At 43.6% G+C, this 19,475-nt stretch overlaps 1 protein-coding gene across 1 annotated transcript in view; it reads left to right on the forward strand.

The window, feature by feature from the left end:
- Positions 1 to 2,519: 2,519 nt before the first annotated feature.
- The window catches only part of LOC112070320 (neurexin-3b-beta-like), a gene marked incomplete at its 3' end in the record, with an annotated part of 33,624 nt that continues 16,668 nt past the window's right edge, over positions 2,520 to 19,475 (forward strand). The window contains exons 1-2 of the mRNA XM_070438916.1: positions 2,520 to 2,525; positions 5,953 to 6,124. Of these exons, the coding sequence (XP_070295017.1) occupies positions 2,520 to 2,525; positions 5,953 to 6,124 (178 nt within the window). The remainder of the gene's footprint in view (positions 2,526 to 5,952; positions 6,125 to 19,475) is intronic.

Here is a 19,475-nt window from a genome sequence, read left to right on the forward strand (position 1 = left end):
TCCACTGACAAAACTAGATCCAGGGTATGACTGTGGCAAGTGAGTAGGTCCCGGAGACATGGTTGGACAAAACCCATTGCAGTCAATGATGGTTCTAAAACCTTTTAGAGTGAGTCTGTGGACTTTTTTCATGTGAATATTAAAGTCACCAAAAATTTGAATGGTTATCTGCCATGACATACAAGGTCCGATAGGAATTCAGGGAACTCAGTGAGGAACGCTGTATAAGGCCTGTAAACAGTAGCTAACAACAAGTGATTGAGTAGGCTGCATAGATTTCATGACTAGAAGCTCAAAGAATGAAAATGCAGGCCTTTTTTTGTAAATTTAAATTTGCTGTCATATGTCAGCAACACTTCCGCCTTTGCGAGATGCACGTGGGATATATGGTCACTAGTGGTAGTAACGGAGGAGAGGACCGGCATCGAACAATGTGGGGAACACAGGCAAGATCATAGGGCAGGTGTATTGTACTGAGGCCATTTAGTTGTTTCGAGGGTTGGCGACGGTATGAGCTTAGAGGCAGATCGATACAAAGCGATTCAAAGTATTATAGATTGGCATTTCCAGTTAAGATCAGGAGTGTAAGGCTGATTGTAACCAGATTTGAAGACTAGTATGACCGTCAAGATTCTGATGCCCTCAAGGTGCGGCAATGAGTGAAGGGGATCGTATACATTAAGCAACACTACCCTGCTCCTGAGATAATACTAGGACTTTTTTGTTGTAGCATGTAGAGGCCCATCCACGCTGTCTTATCATTCAATCAATCGTGCCAGGAAAGTGGAGAGGGTCTTCAGCTTAGCCTAGTGAGAGACTAGTGATTGTGCTAAAGGCGACAGGACCGCCATGTATTAAAGTTTTGCTGCAATGCTTAGGGTCGAGGGCATCAGAGACAGACAACGTCTCGGTCTCAATGGGGATAGCTGAGCTGACTACACTGACTGTGCTAGTGGCAGACTCCAATAAGCTGGCAGGCTGGCTAACAGCCTGCTGCCTGGCCTGCACCCTATTTAATTGTGGAGCTAGGGGAGTTAGAGCCCTGTTTATGTTCATAGATAAGATGAGAGCACCCCTCCATGTAGGATGGAGTCCGTCACTCCTCATCAGGCCAGGCTTGGTCCTGTTTGTGGGTGAGGTGTGTCTCAGTCTCTTTTGGGAGGGGCAGAAAACAGTTTTCAACCAGCAATTGAGTTGTGAGACTCTGCTGTAGAGCTCATCACTCCCCCTAACTGGGAGGGGGCTAGAGACAATTACACGATGCCGACACATCTTTCTAGCTGATTTACACGCTGAAGCTATGTTGCGCTTGGTGAACTCTGACTGTTTCACCCTAACATCATTGGTGCCAACGTGGATAACAATATCCCTATATTCTCTACACTCGCCAGATTTAGCCTTAGCCAGCACCATCTTCATATTAGCCTTAACGTCGGCAGCCCTGCTCCCTGGTGAACAAGTCAAATATTGTGGGTAATGGAGTCGCCAATGACTAGGGTATTCAATTTGTCAGAGCTAATGGTGGGAGGCTTCGGCGTCTCAGACCCRGTACCGGGTGGAGGAGAGACCTGAGAAGACTCGGACTCTGACTCCGACTAGTTGCTTAATGGGGAGAACCGGTTGAAAGTTTCTGTCGGCTGAATGAGCGACACCAGCTGAGCATGTCGACAGCATTTCTTCTCAGAAGCCTTGAGAAAATTGTCCGGCTGCGGGGACTGTGCGAGGGGATTTATACTACTATCTGTACTTACTGGTGACACAGACACTGTTTCATCCCTTGCTACATTTAATTTCCTCTTCACGATTGCATCTGAAGCTGGGCTTGCAACACYCCTATCCTCACCATAAGGCGATTGTTCTCCTGTATATTATGAGTACAGCGACTGCAATTAGTAGGCATCATGTTAATGTTACTACTTAGCTTCGGCTYGTAGAGGTCCTGACGAACCATGTCCAGATCAAGTGTCCGGGATGGAAAAGTTGAATGCAAAAAATAAAAACCCAAACATTAACAAACAGCACAACAGTACAGAGACAAATCAGGAAGTTGAGGGCGGAGCAATGAGGCTGTAACGTGATGTATTTTTACACCATGAAGGAGGAGTGTTCTTCCACCCTCTGCTCACCTACGCAGAGACAAAATGAAGAGAATGATGAAGTGGAGGACAAGAAAAAACCCTCCATCCTTCACTTCTGATTCGTCAAATGTCTCCAGATTCTCCAGACTGACCAACTGCTGTCATGCCATGCCAGTGAATCACACACGAGAGAGAGAGAGAGAGAGAGAGAGAGAGAGGGAGAGAAGGATTGAGAGGGAGAGAAAAAGAGATTGAGAGGGAGAGAAAGAGAGATAGAGAGGGAGAGAAAGAGAGATAGAGAGGGAGAGAAAGAGAGACAGAGAGGGAGAGAAAGAGAGATTGAGAGAGAGAGAGAAAGATTGATAGGGGAGAAAGAGAGATAGAGAGGGAGAGAAAGAGAGATAGAGAGAGAGAGATTGAAAGAGAGGGAGAATGTTCAGTATGGATGTAAGGCTACAGTCTTTTTCATGTCAGTTGTTCTAATCCCCTCTGGGAATGTTTCAGTCTAATTACCTGCTTTAAAGGCCCACAGCCAACTGGACATGTGTGTGTGTGTGTGTGCAGCGACCCAAGAGGCCTGATGACATGACGTTTGTTAATGGATCAGTGAAGAGATTAGACCTAGTGAATCAGGCCGTGTGTGTGGTGTGTGTTGTGTGTGTGTGTGGTGTGTTGTGGTGTGTGTGTGTTGTGTGTGTGTGGTGTGTGTGTGTTGTGTGTGTGTGTGTGTTGTGTGTGTGTGTGTTGTGTGGTGTGTGTGGTGTTGTGTGTGTGTGTGTGTGTGTGTTGTGTGTGGTGTGTGTGTGTGTGTTTGCTAAAGCCCAACATCTTTAAAATGTCATTGAAAACACTACACCACAGTGGTACTACCTACAGACATTCAGTGAAAACATGTTCACTAAAACAGCGTTCATTTTGTGAGAAATGAAAACATAGAGTCGGATCCGAGTTTACTCCTCAAGGATTGTTCTTGCTGAAAGGAGGAGAAAGCAATTTTAGATTAAAACCTGAGGCTTCGTGTCTAGTTCGTTAGTTTCTCTGCAGTTCAATTAAAGTACTTCCATAGAAATGATAAACGTAACCTGTTTTGCATCCTTCCAACATGAGTGCCTCTTGCCTTAAAGATCGTTGATGCTCTAATCCTGAATGAGATGTAGACTGTTTTCTCTGTATGCTTATCATGTCTATATAGCACCTTATATCACCCATCTGGAAGAGCAGTCTCGTGGTAGTCTAGTACAGTGGCTCCCAAAGTGGTTCCAAATTGTGTGTCCCCCCCCCCCCAGAAAAAAACTCAGGCTTTAAACTTACTCTTGAACGCTGTAATAGTAGAATGCACAAGCTGCAATTTCGAAATTGGGTAGTGCATCATCAGATCCTCTTGTCATGTTAGTCATTACCTACCTTAGAGAGATATTTATAACTTGTCCTGATCAACTAGCCCATGTCAGCTAACATTTTTTTGTGTCATCTTTTTGTCACTCAAATATTACATTTAAAACTGCAACATTTTCTTTGCACTTTTCTTTACATTTAAAACTGCAACATTTTCTTTGCACCCCATGAGACAATGTGTAGAATTGCAGGAATTACATTTGTGTCACGAACATTAGAAATAGAAATGGCGTGTGCGTGCATGTGCACGTGCGCAGGTGGGGGTGTGGGATGTTCCCCAATGCTGGAAGGGGGTCCCCAAATGGAAAAAGTTTGGGATCACATGGTCTAAAACTTACTAGGCCATGTGATTCCAAACGTTTTCCATTCGGGGACCCCCTTCCAGAATTGGGGAACACCAGGAGAACCACTGTATAACTCTAGTCCATTCCCTCACACTGAGTCTCTCTGAATCTGAAGCATTGCGTGCTAAAACCCACTCAGAACTATAATGAGAGAAAACTCTCACTTTAAAACCGTTTCCATGTAGCGCCTGCGTGCCTTGTGAATATCCAAGCAGCTCCGATCAAACATGTTGGCAGGTTACTTTAAAGTAGCAAGTTGGTGAGAAAGTCATTTGCGGTGAGAAACCACCAAGGTCCTGACTGTTTTTTTTTTTTTCCCCCCTCTCTCTCTCTCTCTCTCTCTCTCTCTCTCTCTCTCTCTCTCTCTCTCCTCTCTCTCTCTCTCTCTCTCTCTCTCTCTCTCTATCTCCCCTCTCTCTCTCTCTCTCTCTCTCTTCATCATCTCCATCTCCATTTTCTCTCTCTCTCCCTCTCGCTCACCTCTCTCTCTCTCTCTCTCTCTCTCATCTCTCATCCCTCTCCACTATCTCTCTCTCTCTCTATCTATCTGTCTCTAATCTCTCTCTCTCTATCTATCTGTCTCTCTATCTATCTGTCTCTATCTCTATCTCTTCTCTCTCTTTTCTTTCTTTCTTTCTTTCTCTCTCTCTCTCTCTCTCTCCCTCTCTCACTCTCTCTCTCTCTCTCCTCTCTCTCTCTCTCTCTCTCTCTCTCTCTCTCTCTGTCTCTCTCTCTCTCTCTCGCTCTCAGAGTGATGTAACCTTTAACTTGTGGTTGAATAAAATATATGCTACTACATATAGGAGAGGCATCTGTGCCTGGTGTTGGGTACTGACAGGCTGGAGAGAACATTGTGCCTGCTTCCAGGCGCTAGCTAAATCTAATCACATTAATTAAGCAATAAGAACACCTTGGGATATGTGGTAAATGGCCAATATACCACGGCTAAGGGCTGTTTCTTAGTGCCTGGATACAGCCCTTAGTCGTGGTATATTGGCCATGTACCGCAAACCCCAGAGGTGCCTTATTGCTACTATAAACTGGTTACCAACGTAGTTAGAGCAGTAAAAATAAATGTTTTGTCATACCTGTGGCATACGCGTCTGATATACCACAGCTGTCAGCCAATCAGCATTCAGGGCTTGAAACACCCAGTTTATAATTCATCATTGATTATGATGCTAGCTAGTATAGCTATCAACTCTGTGGTATACCATTGGAGTCTACACTCTTAGAAAAACATATTATACCTAGAACCTAAAAAGGTTTTCTCAGATGTCCCAATGTGAGAAACCCTTTTTGGTTCCAGGTAGAACCTATTCACGAAGAACCGTTTTGGAATCTCTAAGATGTATATTGTCTACTATTCCGTGGTACTGTATGGCTGTGAAGACATTGGGACAAGGTTCTGTTACATGGCAATACTAGCACACCACCTGTAGTAGAATGCATGGCCAATACCTTATTTTATTGTAAGGAGATAGTTGTGTATGTTTCTAGGAGTTCATTCATAGTTCAGTGAGAGGACAGGGGGGGGGGGGGTTAACTAAGTCATGTTTAAATGGGTTGTTGAACTTTTTCTGTTACTGTAGTGTACTCTACTGCATACTGTTTGTTGTTAGCGCAGCAGAACTGAATCAAACACTGCTATCCGTTGACATCTTCTGCAAAGATCTTGATTCCTGGTCTTCCCTGGTATCACGATATTACAAATGCAATGGAGATTTCTGCATTGATTGTAGATATGAAGCTCATAATGGAATTGGTTCTCAGCCAGGCATTGAAAATGCTATTGTTCTGAGCATCTCTGCTATTCTATATGTAAGATGTGGCATCTCATATTGACACATTTTACCAATGGGAAAAAAATCAATGATCAACCTGAAGACTGCCTGCTGAATGAAAGTGGTTGACACAAGTTAATAAAGACATGTTGTGCGTGTTAGAGGTCGACTGCACTCCACAGAGTCACTGATCTACAAATCACTTTTTCTTCCAAAGATATTCTCATTATTATGTGATCAGGATGAATGATTCTTCACTCTGCTGCACGTTGCTTTTCCAGGTTGCCTGTAACAAGAAAGTCGTTGATATATTTTAATAAATGTATTTTTCTTCTTCCCGTCTCCTTCCAGACGGAAGGCAAGGTGGGCGTGACGTTCAACATCGGCACGGTGGACATCAGTGTGAAGGAGTTAAACACTGCGATCAATGACGGGAAATATCACCTGGTTCGATTCACAAGGAATGGGGGAAACGCCACCCTGCAGGTGGATAACTGGCCAATCAACGAACACTTCCCCGCAGGTACCAACCAATATCACCGTCTGGCATCTCAAACACTAACGTTTGACCTAGGATATTTGATTGTTAACCTTGTGTTAATGAGAAAAAGTTGGTCCCAATTCATTCCCTTGCCTTCTTCAATGGTGACTCTTTGATGTTTGCAGATCTGAAGGGTCTGGATAAGTACAAGCAGTGTAATGGTGGAGCTTCTGCCAATATTTCTTCCACCTTACATATCTGCAAACATGGGAGGTTCAGAGCCAAAGGGTTAGGGCCTAAGGGAAAGGTCTAGGGGAGTGAATTGGTAACTGCTGGTAATGTGAAAGTTAGACCTCTGTTAGACCCACTGGACATCACCTGTTTACAAAGGTCAACTGACAAGGCTGTTAAGTCAAAATATCAGTAGTTAGTGGATGAGTATACAGCCCATAATTGGTTCTGTCCCATAGTGGGACGAAGGACACTAGCATGGTGCCAAGCACTCCAATTTACTGATGTGAGAACAGATGTGAACTGGTGAAATGATGCTATGCCCCTTGCTCCAGTCTATTCCCCCCAGTCTTAAAGGGTATATGCGAGAGCTGGGAATTGCCAGGGACCTCACGATACAATATTATCACAATACTTAGGTTCCGATACAATATTTATTGCGATTTTCATGAATCTCATAATTCTACAGCATACAGTGGTTCTTCCTTTAGAAATTGCGGGCTACTGCAGCACAGCTTGCAGGGTGCCGCAGAATTATATGGCCCGTTGTTTGAGTGTCAGCCGTTGTTGCCAGAATGACACAATTTACCACAATCTGCCACCATCTACCACAAACAGTCGCGGCATAAGCTCAAAACTTTTAAAGGAAGAACCACTGTATGTATTGCGATTCCATACTGTGATTTTATTGCGATTCACGTTCCAAACATATTGCTCACTATTAACGGTGCTTTCAGAAAATATTCAAACCCACTGACTTATTCCACATTTGTTTGCATTACAGCCTGAATTCAAAATTGATAAAATATTATTTATTTTCTCACCCATCTACACACAATACCCCATAATGACATCACAATACCTCATGATGACATCACAATACCCCATAATGACATCACAATACCCCATAATGACAAAGTGAATCCTGTTTTTAGAAATTTTTGCACATTTATTGAAAATAATATTCAGAAATATCTCATTTACATAAGTATTCACACCCCTGAGTCAATACTTTGTAGAAGCACCTTTGGCAGTGTTTACAGCTGGTAAGCAGCAGTTTACAGATTCTGGGTAAGTCTCTAAGGGTGTTTCTCAAAATGCATACTACTGTGCTCCGAGAACATACAAATTGGACCATGGGAGGGTTGGAGTATGAGTCCAAATCAATATATGCGAAACGGAGCACTGAGGGCACTTGCGTACGGAGGGCAAATGCATTCTCGGTTTGTACATATTTTTGATCTTTGTACATATTTTTAAGCATGCATCGATAAAAGGTTCAACAGAAAGTATGCAAAGAAATATGATGCAACCATGTAAAAAATTACACAACATTTATTGAAATCAATGGCAGACAATATTTGAGCTGAAGCGAGAGAAAATACACTCCAACTTTGTAATGAAATGTTGCCTATTCACATCTCATATGTTACCTGACTGCAATGTTTTATCTTGATACGTTAATAAATACATGCTGTGTTCATTTTGGCATGTTTACCTGCCTACGTACCATAGATGGCAAGCCCATAATAAGTCAATAGGGCTAACTGACTAGGTACTAGTGCTGTTAGCTTGCCAGATAGCCACGAAGAACTGTTAGCTAGCTACCCACAAATAATTGACATCTATCTTGCATAATATTAGTTTTAGGTCATTTTTGCCTGGTAAACTATCTGGTTAGCTACATTATTACGATTCACATATAGCTAGCTGATTGTTATGAAGTAAAATGGTTGCTTTGTGTATATCTTGTTTCGTCTCTATTGCCTTTGTTGTCCTGGCTGGAAGACGGTTCAGTGAATGGGTAAGTCCATAGTAAGTTAAAAGGGCAAACTGGCTAGCTAGCTAGCCACGAAGAACTGGTAGCTACCCCCCAAAAAATATATATCTACCTTGCATAAAATTAGTTTCAGTTCATTTTTGCCTGTTTAACTTGTTGGCTAGTTAGATTATTACGCCGCCAGAGCATGAGAGTGTGGGCACGGTAGTATGCATATTGAGAAACACCCTAAGAGCTTTCCACATCTGGATTGTGCAACATTTGACCACAGTTCTTCAAGCTCTGTCAAAATGGTTGTTGAAATTGTCAAAACAATGCGATATAGCATCAAAAATAATATCCGGATATGTAACTTGATCAATGTATTCCCATCACTACTATATGCACCACACACACACACACACACACACACACACACACACACACACACACACACACACACACACACCACACACACACACACCACCACACACACACACACAACACACACACACACAACACACACAACACACACACACACACACACACACACACACACACACCACACACGTATAGTACACACCGTATTAGTACACACACACACACACACACACACACACACATATAGTACACACCACACACACAACACACACACGTATAGTACACACAACACACACACACAACACACACACACACATATATAGTACACACACACACACACACACACAACACACACACACACACAGACACACACACACACACACACACACACCACACACACACACACACACACACACACACACACACACACACCACACACACACACACCACAACACACAACACACACACACACACACACACACACACACCACACACACCCACACACACACACACACACCACACACACACACACACACACACACACACACACACATATACAGGGCTCCCAAGTGGCGCAGGGGTTTAAGACACTGCATCTCAGTGCAAGAGGGGTCACTAGAGTACCTGGTTTTAATCCAGGCTGCATCATATCTGGTTGTGATTGGGAGTCCCATAGGGCGGTGCACAATTGACCCAGTGTTGTCCAGGGTAGACCGCCATTGTAAATACGAATTTGTTCTTCACTGACTTGCCTTGTTAAATAAAAAAATACACTAACAGTACACACACACAAGGAAGGAGGTAAGGATATAGAGAGGGAGGAAAAAAGAGGAAAATGCTCCACTTAACTGGCCAAGCCCTGGGTCTCTCCCCCTACCTCCCTACAGGGGCTGGTCTCTCCCCTTACCTCCCTACAGAGGCTGGTCTCTCCCCCTACCTCCCTACAGGGGCTGGCCTAGCCCTGGGTCTCTCCCCTACCTCCCTACAGGGGCTGGTCTCTCCCCCTACCTCCCNCCTCCCTACAGGGGCTGGTCTCTCCCCCTACCTCCCTACAGGGGCTGGCCTAGCCCTGGGTCTCTCCTCTCTCCAGGGGCTGGCCTAGCCCTGGGTCTCTCCTCTCTACCTCCCTCCTGGTTGCTGGCCTAGCCCTGGGTCTCTCCTCTCTACCTCCCTCCTGGTTGCTGGCCTTGCCCTGGTTCTCCCCCCCTACCTCCCTACAGGGGCTGGTCTCTCCTCTCTATCTCCCTCCTGGTTGTTGGCCTAGCCCTGGTTCTCTCCCCTATTAGCCACCCAGAGGGATCACTCCAGATCCAAGGCAACATTCGACTGATGTGTGCAGGTCCCCTGGATTTTGGGAGACACTGTCAAACTGGCCACTAGGGGGCAAAAGAAAATCAACTAAAAACAAGTGCCTCGCAATGGGATTGAATCAGCTGACTATGGAGCCAGAGTTTGCAGCTTAGACCACTCCCCAATCTGCCCACAATGGTTTAGGAAGACCATTTGGAATTAATGACTAAAGTTTTAACTCTATCCTTTATCCTTAAAGTGAAACTGACAGAGTTTAATTAACATGACATCTTAATACAGTCTGTTCATATATACACCCCCCCCCCCCCAGGAAGAATATGCCGCTTTTGTTACATTTTCTGACAAGCGAGCACTTCGATATTGTCATTTTCACGTTTTCATACATTCATAGAATGTTTTGGGAATGACGTAGAGTAAGGTATTTGTGAAAATTCTGTAGCAATAGAGTGGGAATGTGGCCGTGCGTTTGGACAATTAACAGACACTGCAGTAAATAAAACTATATGTAAATATCACGATACTCCTCCTACATGTGGGAACTTTCTCACCTTCAGTTGATGCACATCACCAACAACGAGTTCAACAACTAATGTTAGAGCGAAATGAGCTACAATCTAACGAGGAAACAGTAGATATACGCTCTCAAACTTTTTCAGCTAATTGCGTCAAAATGGCGCTTATAAATGATGGGGCTTGTCTCAAGCCACGTTTTGACAATTTAATGGGAACTTGCCTGACAGCCCATTTGAACGATACCAAAAACATTTGATTGACAACTAAGAGATATGCTAACTGTGGATAACAGTCATTCAAGTTCAGCATAGCTAGCTAGCAAAGTGATTCGCATTTCTTGGTAGCTAACCAAATCATGCCTGCATCTCTAGCTGTAGCCACAGAAAAACAATATAGAGGAAAAGTCGGCCACTCACCCACTCGTCCAATGACAAATCCTCCCATTAGCTAGCTAGCTAACGTTAGGCTCCGTGTTTATAGCTAACATACATAATAGATAAGCTAGCTAGCCCAGTCAGGAGAGCATCCTGACGGGTTGCATCACTGCCTGGTATGGCAACTGCTCGGCCTCCGACTGCAAGGCACCACAGAGGGTAGTGCGAACGGCCCAGTACTACACTGGGGCCAAGCTTCCTGCCATCCAGGACCTCTTTGCCAGGCGGTGTCAGAGGAAGGCCCTGAAAATTGTCAAAGACTCCAGCCACCCTAGTCATAGACTGTTCTCTCTGCTACTGCATGGCAAGCGGTACCGGAGCGCCAAGTCTAGGTCCAAGAGGCTTCTAAGCAGCTTCTTCCCCCAAGCCATAAGGCTCCTGAACATCTAGTCAAATTGCTACCCAGACTATTCACATTGCCCCCCCCCCTCCCCTCTCTACACCACTGCCACTCTCTGTTGTCATCTATGCATAGTCACTTTAATTAACTCTACCTACATGTACATACTACCTCAACTAACCGGTGCCCCCGCACATTAACTCTGTACCGGCACTCTCCTATATATATTGTTATTTTTTACTGCTGCTCTATAATTACTTGTTACTTTTATCTCTTATTCTTATCTGTATTTTTTTTAACTGCACTGTTGGTTAGGCGCTCGTACGTAAGCATTTCACTGTAAGGTCTACACCTGTTGTATTCGGTGCATGTGACTAATACAATTAGAAACTTATTATCCACCTAATGACTGACTTGTGATCATTGCCCGTGCTAGGGCTTCCGAGTGGCGCAGTGGGACTAAAAAACAGCATCTCAGTGCAAGAGGTGTCACTGCAATACCTGGTTTGAGTACAGGCTGCATCACATCCGGCTGTGATAGGGAGGCCCATAGGGCGGCGCTCAAATGGCCCAGTGTTGGCCGGGGTAGGCCGTCGTTGTAAATAAGAATTTATTCTTAACTGACTTGCCTAGATAAATAAAGGTTAAATAAAAAATGTATCGTTTGGTTGTATTGAAGCTCTCAGCCTTGGTTACATTCGTCCATTTTTTTCATTTATATTGAGTCACAACTGAAACAGGCATCTCAAATGGCTGGAGGGTACACATTTACCAGGCCAGCTGTGATTTACAGCCTGCTAGCAATATGTGTTGTACTACCAAGAAATATATTGGTGAATTATATTAATGGTGCGTTGAACTGCATCCATGTCAACAATGCTTTACTCTACGTCATGTCATCTATTTTTAAAACCTCTTATGAAGTTGGTTATGTAGCATAAACTGTGAATTTAATATTTTGGACTGATATTATGATTGCCGGTTTGTTTCATATCTGCKAAGTAGTTAAAACGCTGTCAATTCCACTTTAACTTAACCAGTCTGAATTAATGCCTTAACTTAACCTTATAGTTGTTTCTGGTTTAACTCTATCCCAAACCTTAATACTTAACTTAATCCAGTGGGTATTAATGCCTTAATTTAACCGTAAGAGTTATTTCAGTGTACCTAAATTGAACATATTTGTCACAGAAAGTCAGAAATGAAGTCAGTTTATTCGTCAAAAGTAGACATTTGTCCAAAGACGTCAGGACATAAAGTCAGACTTTGATATCTTGTTGAGTCACCAGGTGTTTGAGAGCCAATCCTCCGCTCCTTAGTTCTGGTTAGCTATGCAGAAAAGCCCACAGGACCTGATAGAAAGCCTGGGATTCAAAATGGCTGACGTAGCTAAAGACAGGCAGGACTTGGATGATGACATTTCTATTGGTTTATTTGAAACAGCCTCCCCTAAGGTTTCTTACACATCTTACAGAGTTGGCCCATTTCTCCCTTCCTCAACCCTGTGACATACCAGCCCAATAGTACGCTAGCTGCTAGCGACCTCCCAGAACTGGAAATAAGATTACATCTGAATCCAGAGAGCTCCAGGCGACCACTGTCCTCTTGTCTTGTCTGCCCATTTGTTTGTGTAGGGGTCAGTGAAAGTACAGATAGAGAAAACCATTTTCGTCAAGCTCTCTCTTTCTCCCTCTCTCTCTTCTTTTATCATCTGTCTTTCTCTCTCTCTCTCTCTCTCTCTCTCATTTTCCTTCTTTCTAACCTTCCTTCGTACATTTTCTTATTCACTAACACAAGCGAGGATGGGTTCAATTGTTCTCCTAATTACATTTTGTTTGGAGGTTTGCACCTATCTTCCTAGCCTCGCAGACTTAAAACATTATTATGCAGTCTTGCAGTCAGAATTAGGCTTTAGTGACTCACGTTTAGGACTTGTAGAACAAGTGTACTTTGTCTTCTCTTTGTTTTATGCCCCAGTAGGCTGGTCCTAATTATATCTGACCTATTAGACCAATCTACACTGAGTATACAACATGCTCTTTCCATGACATAGACTCACCAGGTGAATCCAGATGAAAGCTATGATCTCTTGATAAATCCACATCAATCAGTGTAGATGAAGTGGAGGAGACAGTTTAAAGGGTTTTTAAGAGCTGAGACAATTGAGACATGGATTGTGTATGTGTGCCATTCAGAGGGTGAATGGGCAAGACAAAATATTTAAGTTCCTTTGAACGGGGAATGGTAGTAGGTGCCAGTCGCACCGGTTTGAGTCAAGAACTGCAACGCTGCTGGACATTTCACGCTCAACAGTTTCCTGTGTGTATCAAGAATGGTCCACCACCCAAAGGACATCCAGCCAACTTTACACAACTGTGGGAAACATTGGAGTCAACATGGGCCAGCATCCCTGTGGAAAGCTTTAGACACTTTGTAGAGTCCATGCCATTACAACATGAGGCTGTTCTGAGTGCAACATGGGGTACAACTTAATATTAGGAAGGTGTTCTTAATGTTTTGTACACTCAGTGTAGTAGGCCTACGTCATCATCAGTACTAGCTGCAGTTTGTGCATGTGTTAAATGTTTGCTCTCTGGACCTTCCTAAAGAGCTAGATTTCATGCAGTCAAAGTATGTTTACATGCACACAAAAAAAGGATGTATTTAACTGATTTTGGCAGAAGGCCGAGTATGACATTAATCAAGTAAACACCTTACTCTGCTTATCATAATCGGCATGTGGTCATGATCAAAGTTAGCATACGCTGATTGAAACACCTGGTTTTCTGAGCAATCTTTCAAATTATTAGGACAAGTAAACAGTTTAATCGGCGTTCAAGCGCTTGTGCCAGCACCGGGTAGTGCCAGCATTGGCAGCACCGGGTAGTGCCAGCACCGGGTAGTGCCAGTGTAACGGATGTGAAAGCCGCGGCTTTTGTGGAGCGATGGGTAACGACGCTTCGTGGGTGACTGTTGTTGATGTGTGCAAGGGTCCCTGGTTTGCGCCCGTTTCGGGGCGAGGGGACGGTCTAAAGTTATACTGTTACATTGGTGCCGTGACCCGGATCACTGGTTGCTGCGGAAAAGGAGGAGGTTGAAAGGGGGGTGAGTGTAACGGATGTGAAATGGCTAGCTAGTTAGCGGGTACGCGCTAATAGCGTTTCAATCGGTTAGCGTCCACTGCTCTGAAACTAGAATGTCGTGGTTCTCCTTGCTCGCAAGGCGCAGCCTTTGTGGGGGAGGGAACCGATGCTTCGTGGGTGTCGTTGTTGTGTGTGCAGAGGGTCCTGTTCGCGCCCGGGTCGCGGGCGAGGGACGGTACTATAAGTTATATCTGTTACAACCAGACGGGTATCCACCTCTGCGTTATGCGCGAGTTGAAGTGCAAAGGTATGTTAAACTCTTTAAATGACTAACATTATGTGTGCATTTAACTTGGTCATTCCCTCTGATCAACAGCTAACCAGAAAAGTTGTTAAATGCTTGAGAATTGTTTTCGCTGTCTTGAACAGTATTAGAAACAGAGAGCATTTGTGTCATTTTTTCCAGTGTGATAACATCAAGTTTATTCTATTTCAGTCTGCATTACTTGACAAGACAGATCGAATATGTGTAATGAATTTTTCTTCTCCGCTTGTATTGACATTCAGTGATTAGTATTTCAACAATGATAGATTTTTTGGCCCCCTCACTTGAAAAGCATGTCTTTCTTGAGATTACGGTAGGCTGCACCTCATCCGACTGCCTTCCCTCGACTCCACGAATGCCTTAACCGGGAAAAGCCTGTGGTGCTGCTCATGCATGCTGCCTGCCGTGTGCACAACAGATGTATGTGTGGGTTTGTGTGTGTGTGTGTGTGTTTGTGTGTGTGGTGTTGTGTGTGTGTGTGTGTGTGTGTGTTGTTGTGTGTGTGTGTGTGTGTGTGTGTGTGTGTTGTGTTTGTGTGTCTGGTGTGTGTTGGATAAGCCCCTAGTAAGCTCCTCGCCCTAGCGCCCCGTTCAATAAACAGTTACCTGATATGGCTTTGTGTCATTGGCTGGTGGATAGAGATCAGAAGAGGTGTCTGTTGGTCGCTTAATGGGCTAGTTCTTACACAACAGATGTGCTCGGGGACTGTTCATTGGATGTCTTACCACCTTTTAGCGGTAAACGGCCAAAGGCAGATGGAAGTTTGAGGTTTTTCCTAATTTGTTTTTACATGTTGTCCAGATGTCTGTGATCTCAGAGCCGTTGTCGATACAATAATCTCTGTGGTGTGTTTTCCTACCACAACTACTTCATCGGTTTACACACCTATCATGATGTTGCCATTCCAGCAAGAAAATACAAAATAAACTAGACATCATCCCCGTTATTTTGCTTTGAGATCGTCAAAAGTCCTTACCCTCTTGTAAAGGCCCCTTGGTCTTCAAGATATTTTCTGGGAGGTTAGACACACTTTTAAAAAACGATCAAGGTAAATATTTACAGCTAAGAGACGGACTAAACCTCTCAGACCCCTGTCCATGCCGTCAGGGCTACTGCTATCAAACAGAGCGAGAGTTTTTGGTCCGATGATCCAATTTGAAATGCCATGATCCTTCAGTCTGCTGCTGTCTAGCTGTCGGCTGTTTCAGGGTGACATCCAGCCAGGCATGTTGGGAGATGGAGCTGGGCCAAGCTCTGTGAGAGCGAGAGAGAGAGGAACATGCCATCAAAAGGAACATAAAATTRGACATACCAATTAGGATCTGGCTAAAAATACGTGAATCAGTTATAGAACCCGTTGCCCTTTATGGTTGTGAGGTCTGGGGTCCGCTCACCAGCCAAGAATTCACACAATGGGACAAACATCAAATTGAGACTCTGCATGCAGAATTCTGCAAAAATATCCTCTGTGTACAACGTAAAACATCAAATAATACATGCAGAGCAGAATTAGGCCGATACCCACTAATGATCAAAATCCAGAAAAGAGACGTTAAATTCTACAACCACCTAAAAGGAAGCGATTCCCAAACCTTCCATAACAAAGCACCTACAGAGAGATGAACCTGGAGAAGAGTCCCCTAAGCAAGCTGTTCCTGGGGCTCTGTTCACAAACACAAACACACCCCACAGAGCCCCAGGACAGCAACACAATTAGACCCAAACAAATCATGAGAAAACAAAAAGAGAATTACTTGACACATTGGAAAGAATTTACACAAAAACAAAGCAAACTAGAATGCTATGTGGCAGAATACCTGACCACTGTGACTGACCCAAACTAAAGGAAAGCTTTGACTATGTAAAAACTCAGTGAGCATAGCCTTGCTATTGAGAAAGAGACTTTGCTCTCAAGAGAAGACAGGCTATATGCACACTGCCCACAAAATGAGGTGGAAATTTAGCTGCACTTCTTAACCTCCTGCCAAATGTATGACCATATTAGAGACACATATTTCCCTCAGATTACACAAATCCACAAAGAATTTGAAAACAAACACGATTTTGGTAAACGATTTTGATAAACTCCTATATCTACTGGGTGAAATACCACAGTGTGCCATCACAGCAGCTGTAACGATGTTCTTCTTTTTCTGATGAGGAATATGAAGGATCGGACCAAAATGCAGCGTGGTACGTGTCCATGTTAAATTTATTAACTGAACACGGGAAAAAGACAAAAATAACAAAGTGAATGACAACAAAAATCAAAACAGTCCTGAATGGTGAAACAAACACAAAWACAGGAAACAACTACCCACAAACACAGGTGGGAACAGGCTACCTAAGTATGGTTCTCAATCAGAGACAACGATTGACAGCTGCCTCTGATTGGGAACCATACTAGGCCAAACACAGAAATACAACACATAGACCAAAACATAGAATATAGAACATAGAATGCCCACCCCAACTCACGCCCTGACCAAACCAAAATAAAGACATAAAAAAGGAACTAGGGTCAGAACGTGACAGCAGCAACATTTGTGACCTGTTGCCACAAGTAAAGGGCAACCAGTGAAGAACAAACACCATTGTAAATACGATCCACATTTATGTTTATTTATTTTCCCTTTTGCACATCATTACAACACTGTATATAGGCATATTAGGACATTTGAAATGTCTTTATTCTTTTGGAAGTTTTGTGAGTGTAATGTTTACTGTTCATTTTTATTGTTTATTTCACTTTTGTTTGTTATCTAACTCKTTTMCTTTGGCATTGTTAACATATGTTTCCCATGCCAATAAAGCCCTTAAAATTGAGTTGAAATTGAATTGAGTGGGAGAGAAATAGAAAGAGAGGGTGGGGGGGAGTGAGATATATACAGTATAACTGCATGTTATGTTCCCTCCAGACCCAGTCATCCATTCTGCAACGTGCCCCCACTCAGAGAAACATCTGTCTCTCTCTCTCGTTCTGTTTCTCTCTCTCTCTCTTTCTGTATCTCTCTCTCTCTTTCTGTATCGCTCTCTCTCTCTTTCTGTATCTCTCTCTCTCATTCTGTTTCTCTCTCTCTCTCTTTCTGTATCTCTCTCTCTCTTTCTGTATCTCTCTCTCATTCTGTTTCTCTCTCTCTCTTTCTGTATCTCTTCTTCATTGCTTTCTCTGTACTATCATGCTGCTCTGATTCTCGTCTCCTATCTTCTTTCTCTCTCTCATTCTGTTTCTCTCTCTCCTCTTTCTGTATATCTCTCTGGTCTCATGCGTTCTCTTCATCTCACCAGTTTGTATCTATCTCTCTCTTTCTGTATCTCGTCTTCTCTCGTCTCTCTTTCGTTTGTCTCTCCTCTCTCTCTCTCTTTCTGTATTCTCTCTCATCTTTCTGTATCTCTCTCTGTTTTGCTCACATGTCTTCTGTTCTGTATCTCACTCTCTGTCGTTTGGTCTCCAATCTGTTCTCGTCTCTTCTTTCTCTTCCTATATCTGTATCTCTCTCTCTTTCTGTATCTCTGCTCATTCGCTGTTTCTCGTCTCTTCTTTATGTATCTCTCTCTGCTCTCCTTCTGTATATATCTCATCTCTTCTGGTCCTCTCGTCTCGTCTTCTGTTTTCTTCTCTCTCTCTCTTTTCTGTATCTCTCTGCTTCTCTCTTTCTGTATCTCTCTCTCATTCTGTTCTTTCTCTCTCTCTTTCTGTATCTTCTCTCTCATTCTGGTTTCCTCTCTCTCTTTCTCTTTCTGCTCTTTGTGTATCTCTCTCTCATTCTGTTTTCTCTCTCTCTCCTTTCTGTATCTCTCTCGTCGCTTTCTGTATCTCTCTTGCTCGTTGTGTATCTGTCTCTCTCGTTTCCTTTCGCGTATCTCTCTCTCGTTCTGTTTCTCTCTCTCTCTTTCTGTATCTCTCTCTCTTCATTCTGTATCTCTCTCTCTTTCTGTATCTCTTCTCTCGTCTGTTTCTCTCTCTCTTTCTGTATCTCTCTACTCTTCTCGTGTATCTCTTTCTCTTCTCCCTGTTTCTCGTCTCGCTGCTTTGCTGTATCTCTCTCTCGTTCTGTTTCTCTCTGCTCTCTCTTTCTGTATCTCTCTCTCGTTATGTTTCTCTCCTCTTCTTCTTTCTGTATCTCGTGCTCGTCGTTCTGTTTCTCTGGCTCTCTCGTCTTCTATCTGTATATTCTCGTCGGATCATTCTGTTTCTCTCTCTCTTTCTTCTTTCTGTATATGCGTCCGTTACTGTTTGCTCTCTGCTTCTTCTTTCTGTATGTCTCTCCTCGGTTTGGTTTCTCGTCTCTCTCTTTCATGTATCTCTCATTCTCTTCCTGTATCTCTCTCTTTCATAATATCTCTCTCCATCTTTCTGTATCTTCTCTCGGGTCATTTGTTTATGGTCTCTCGTCCTTTCTGTATCTCTCTCATGCATTCTGTTTTCTCCCTCTCTCTCTCTTTTCTGTACCTCTCTTTCGTTCTGTTTCTCTCGTCTCTTTTCTGTATCTCTCTCTTGTTCTGTTTCTCTCTCTTCTTTCTGTACCCTCTCTTTCATTCTCGGTTTCTCTCTGCTCTCTTTCTCTTTCTGTGTCCTCTCTGCTCTCTTCTTGTGTGTCTTTCTCTCTCTTTCTGTGTCTCTCTCTCGCTCTCTGTGTCTCTCTTCTCGCTCCTCTTTCTGTGTCTCTCGTCGTCTTTATGTGTCTCTCTCTCTTTCTCTGTCTCTGTGTCTCGCGCTCTGTTCTCTTTGCTGTGTGTCTCTCTCTCTCTTTCTGTTCGTGTTTCTCTCTCTCTTCTGTGCTCTCTCTCTCTTTCTGTGTATCTACTCTTGTGTCTCTGTCGCTTTCTGTGTGGCTCTCTCTTGGTCTCTCGTCTCTTTCTGTGTCTCTCTCTCTCTTTCTGTGTCTCTCTCTCTCTCATCTTCTTCTGTGTTGCTCTCTCTCTCTCTCCTACTTCCCCCGTGCTTTCGTCTTCTCTCTGCTCTCTCTCTCTCTTTCGCGTCGTCTCTTCTCTCTCTCTCGTCTCTCTCAACTC

The sequence above is a fragment of the Salvelinus sp. IW2-2015 genome, unplaced genomic scaffold (genome assembly GCF_002910315.2).
Source record: "Salvelinus sp. IW2-2015 unplaced genomic scaffold, ASM291031v2 Un_scaffold1289, whole genome shotgun sequence".
In the NCBI taxonomy this organism is placed as follows: domain Eukaryota; kingdom Metazoa; phylum Chordata; class Actinopteri; order Salmoniformes; family Salmonidae; genus Salvelinus; species Salvelinus sp. IW2-2015.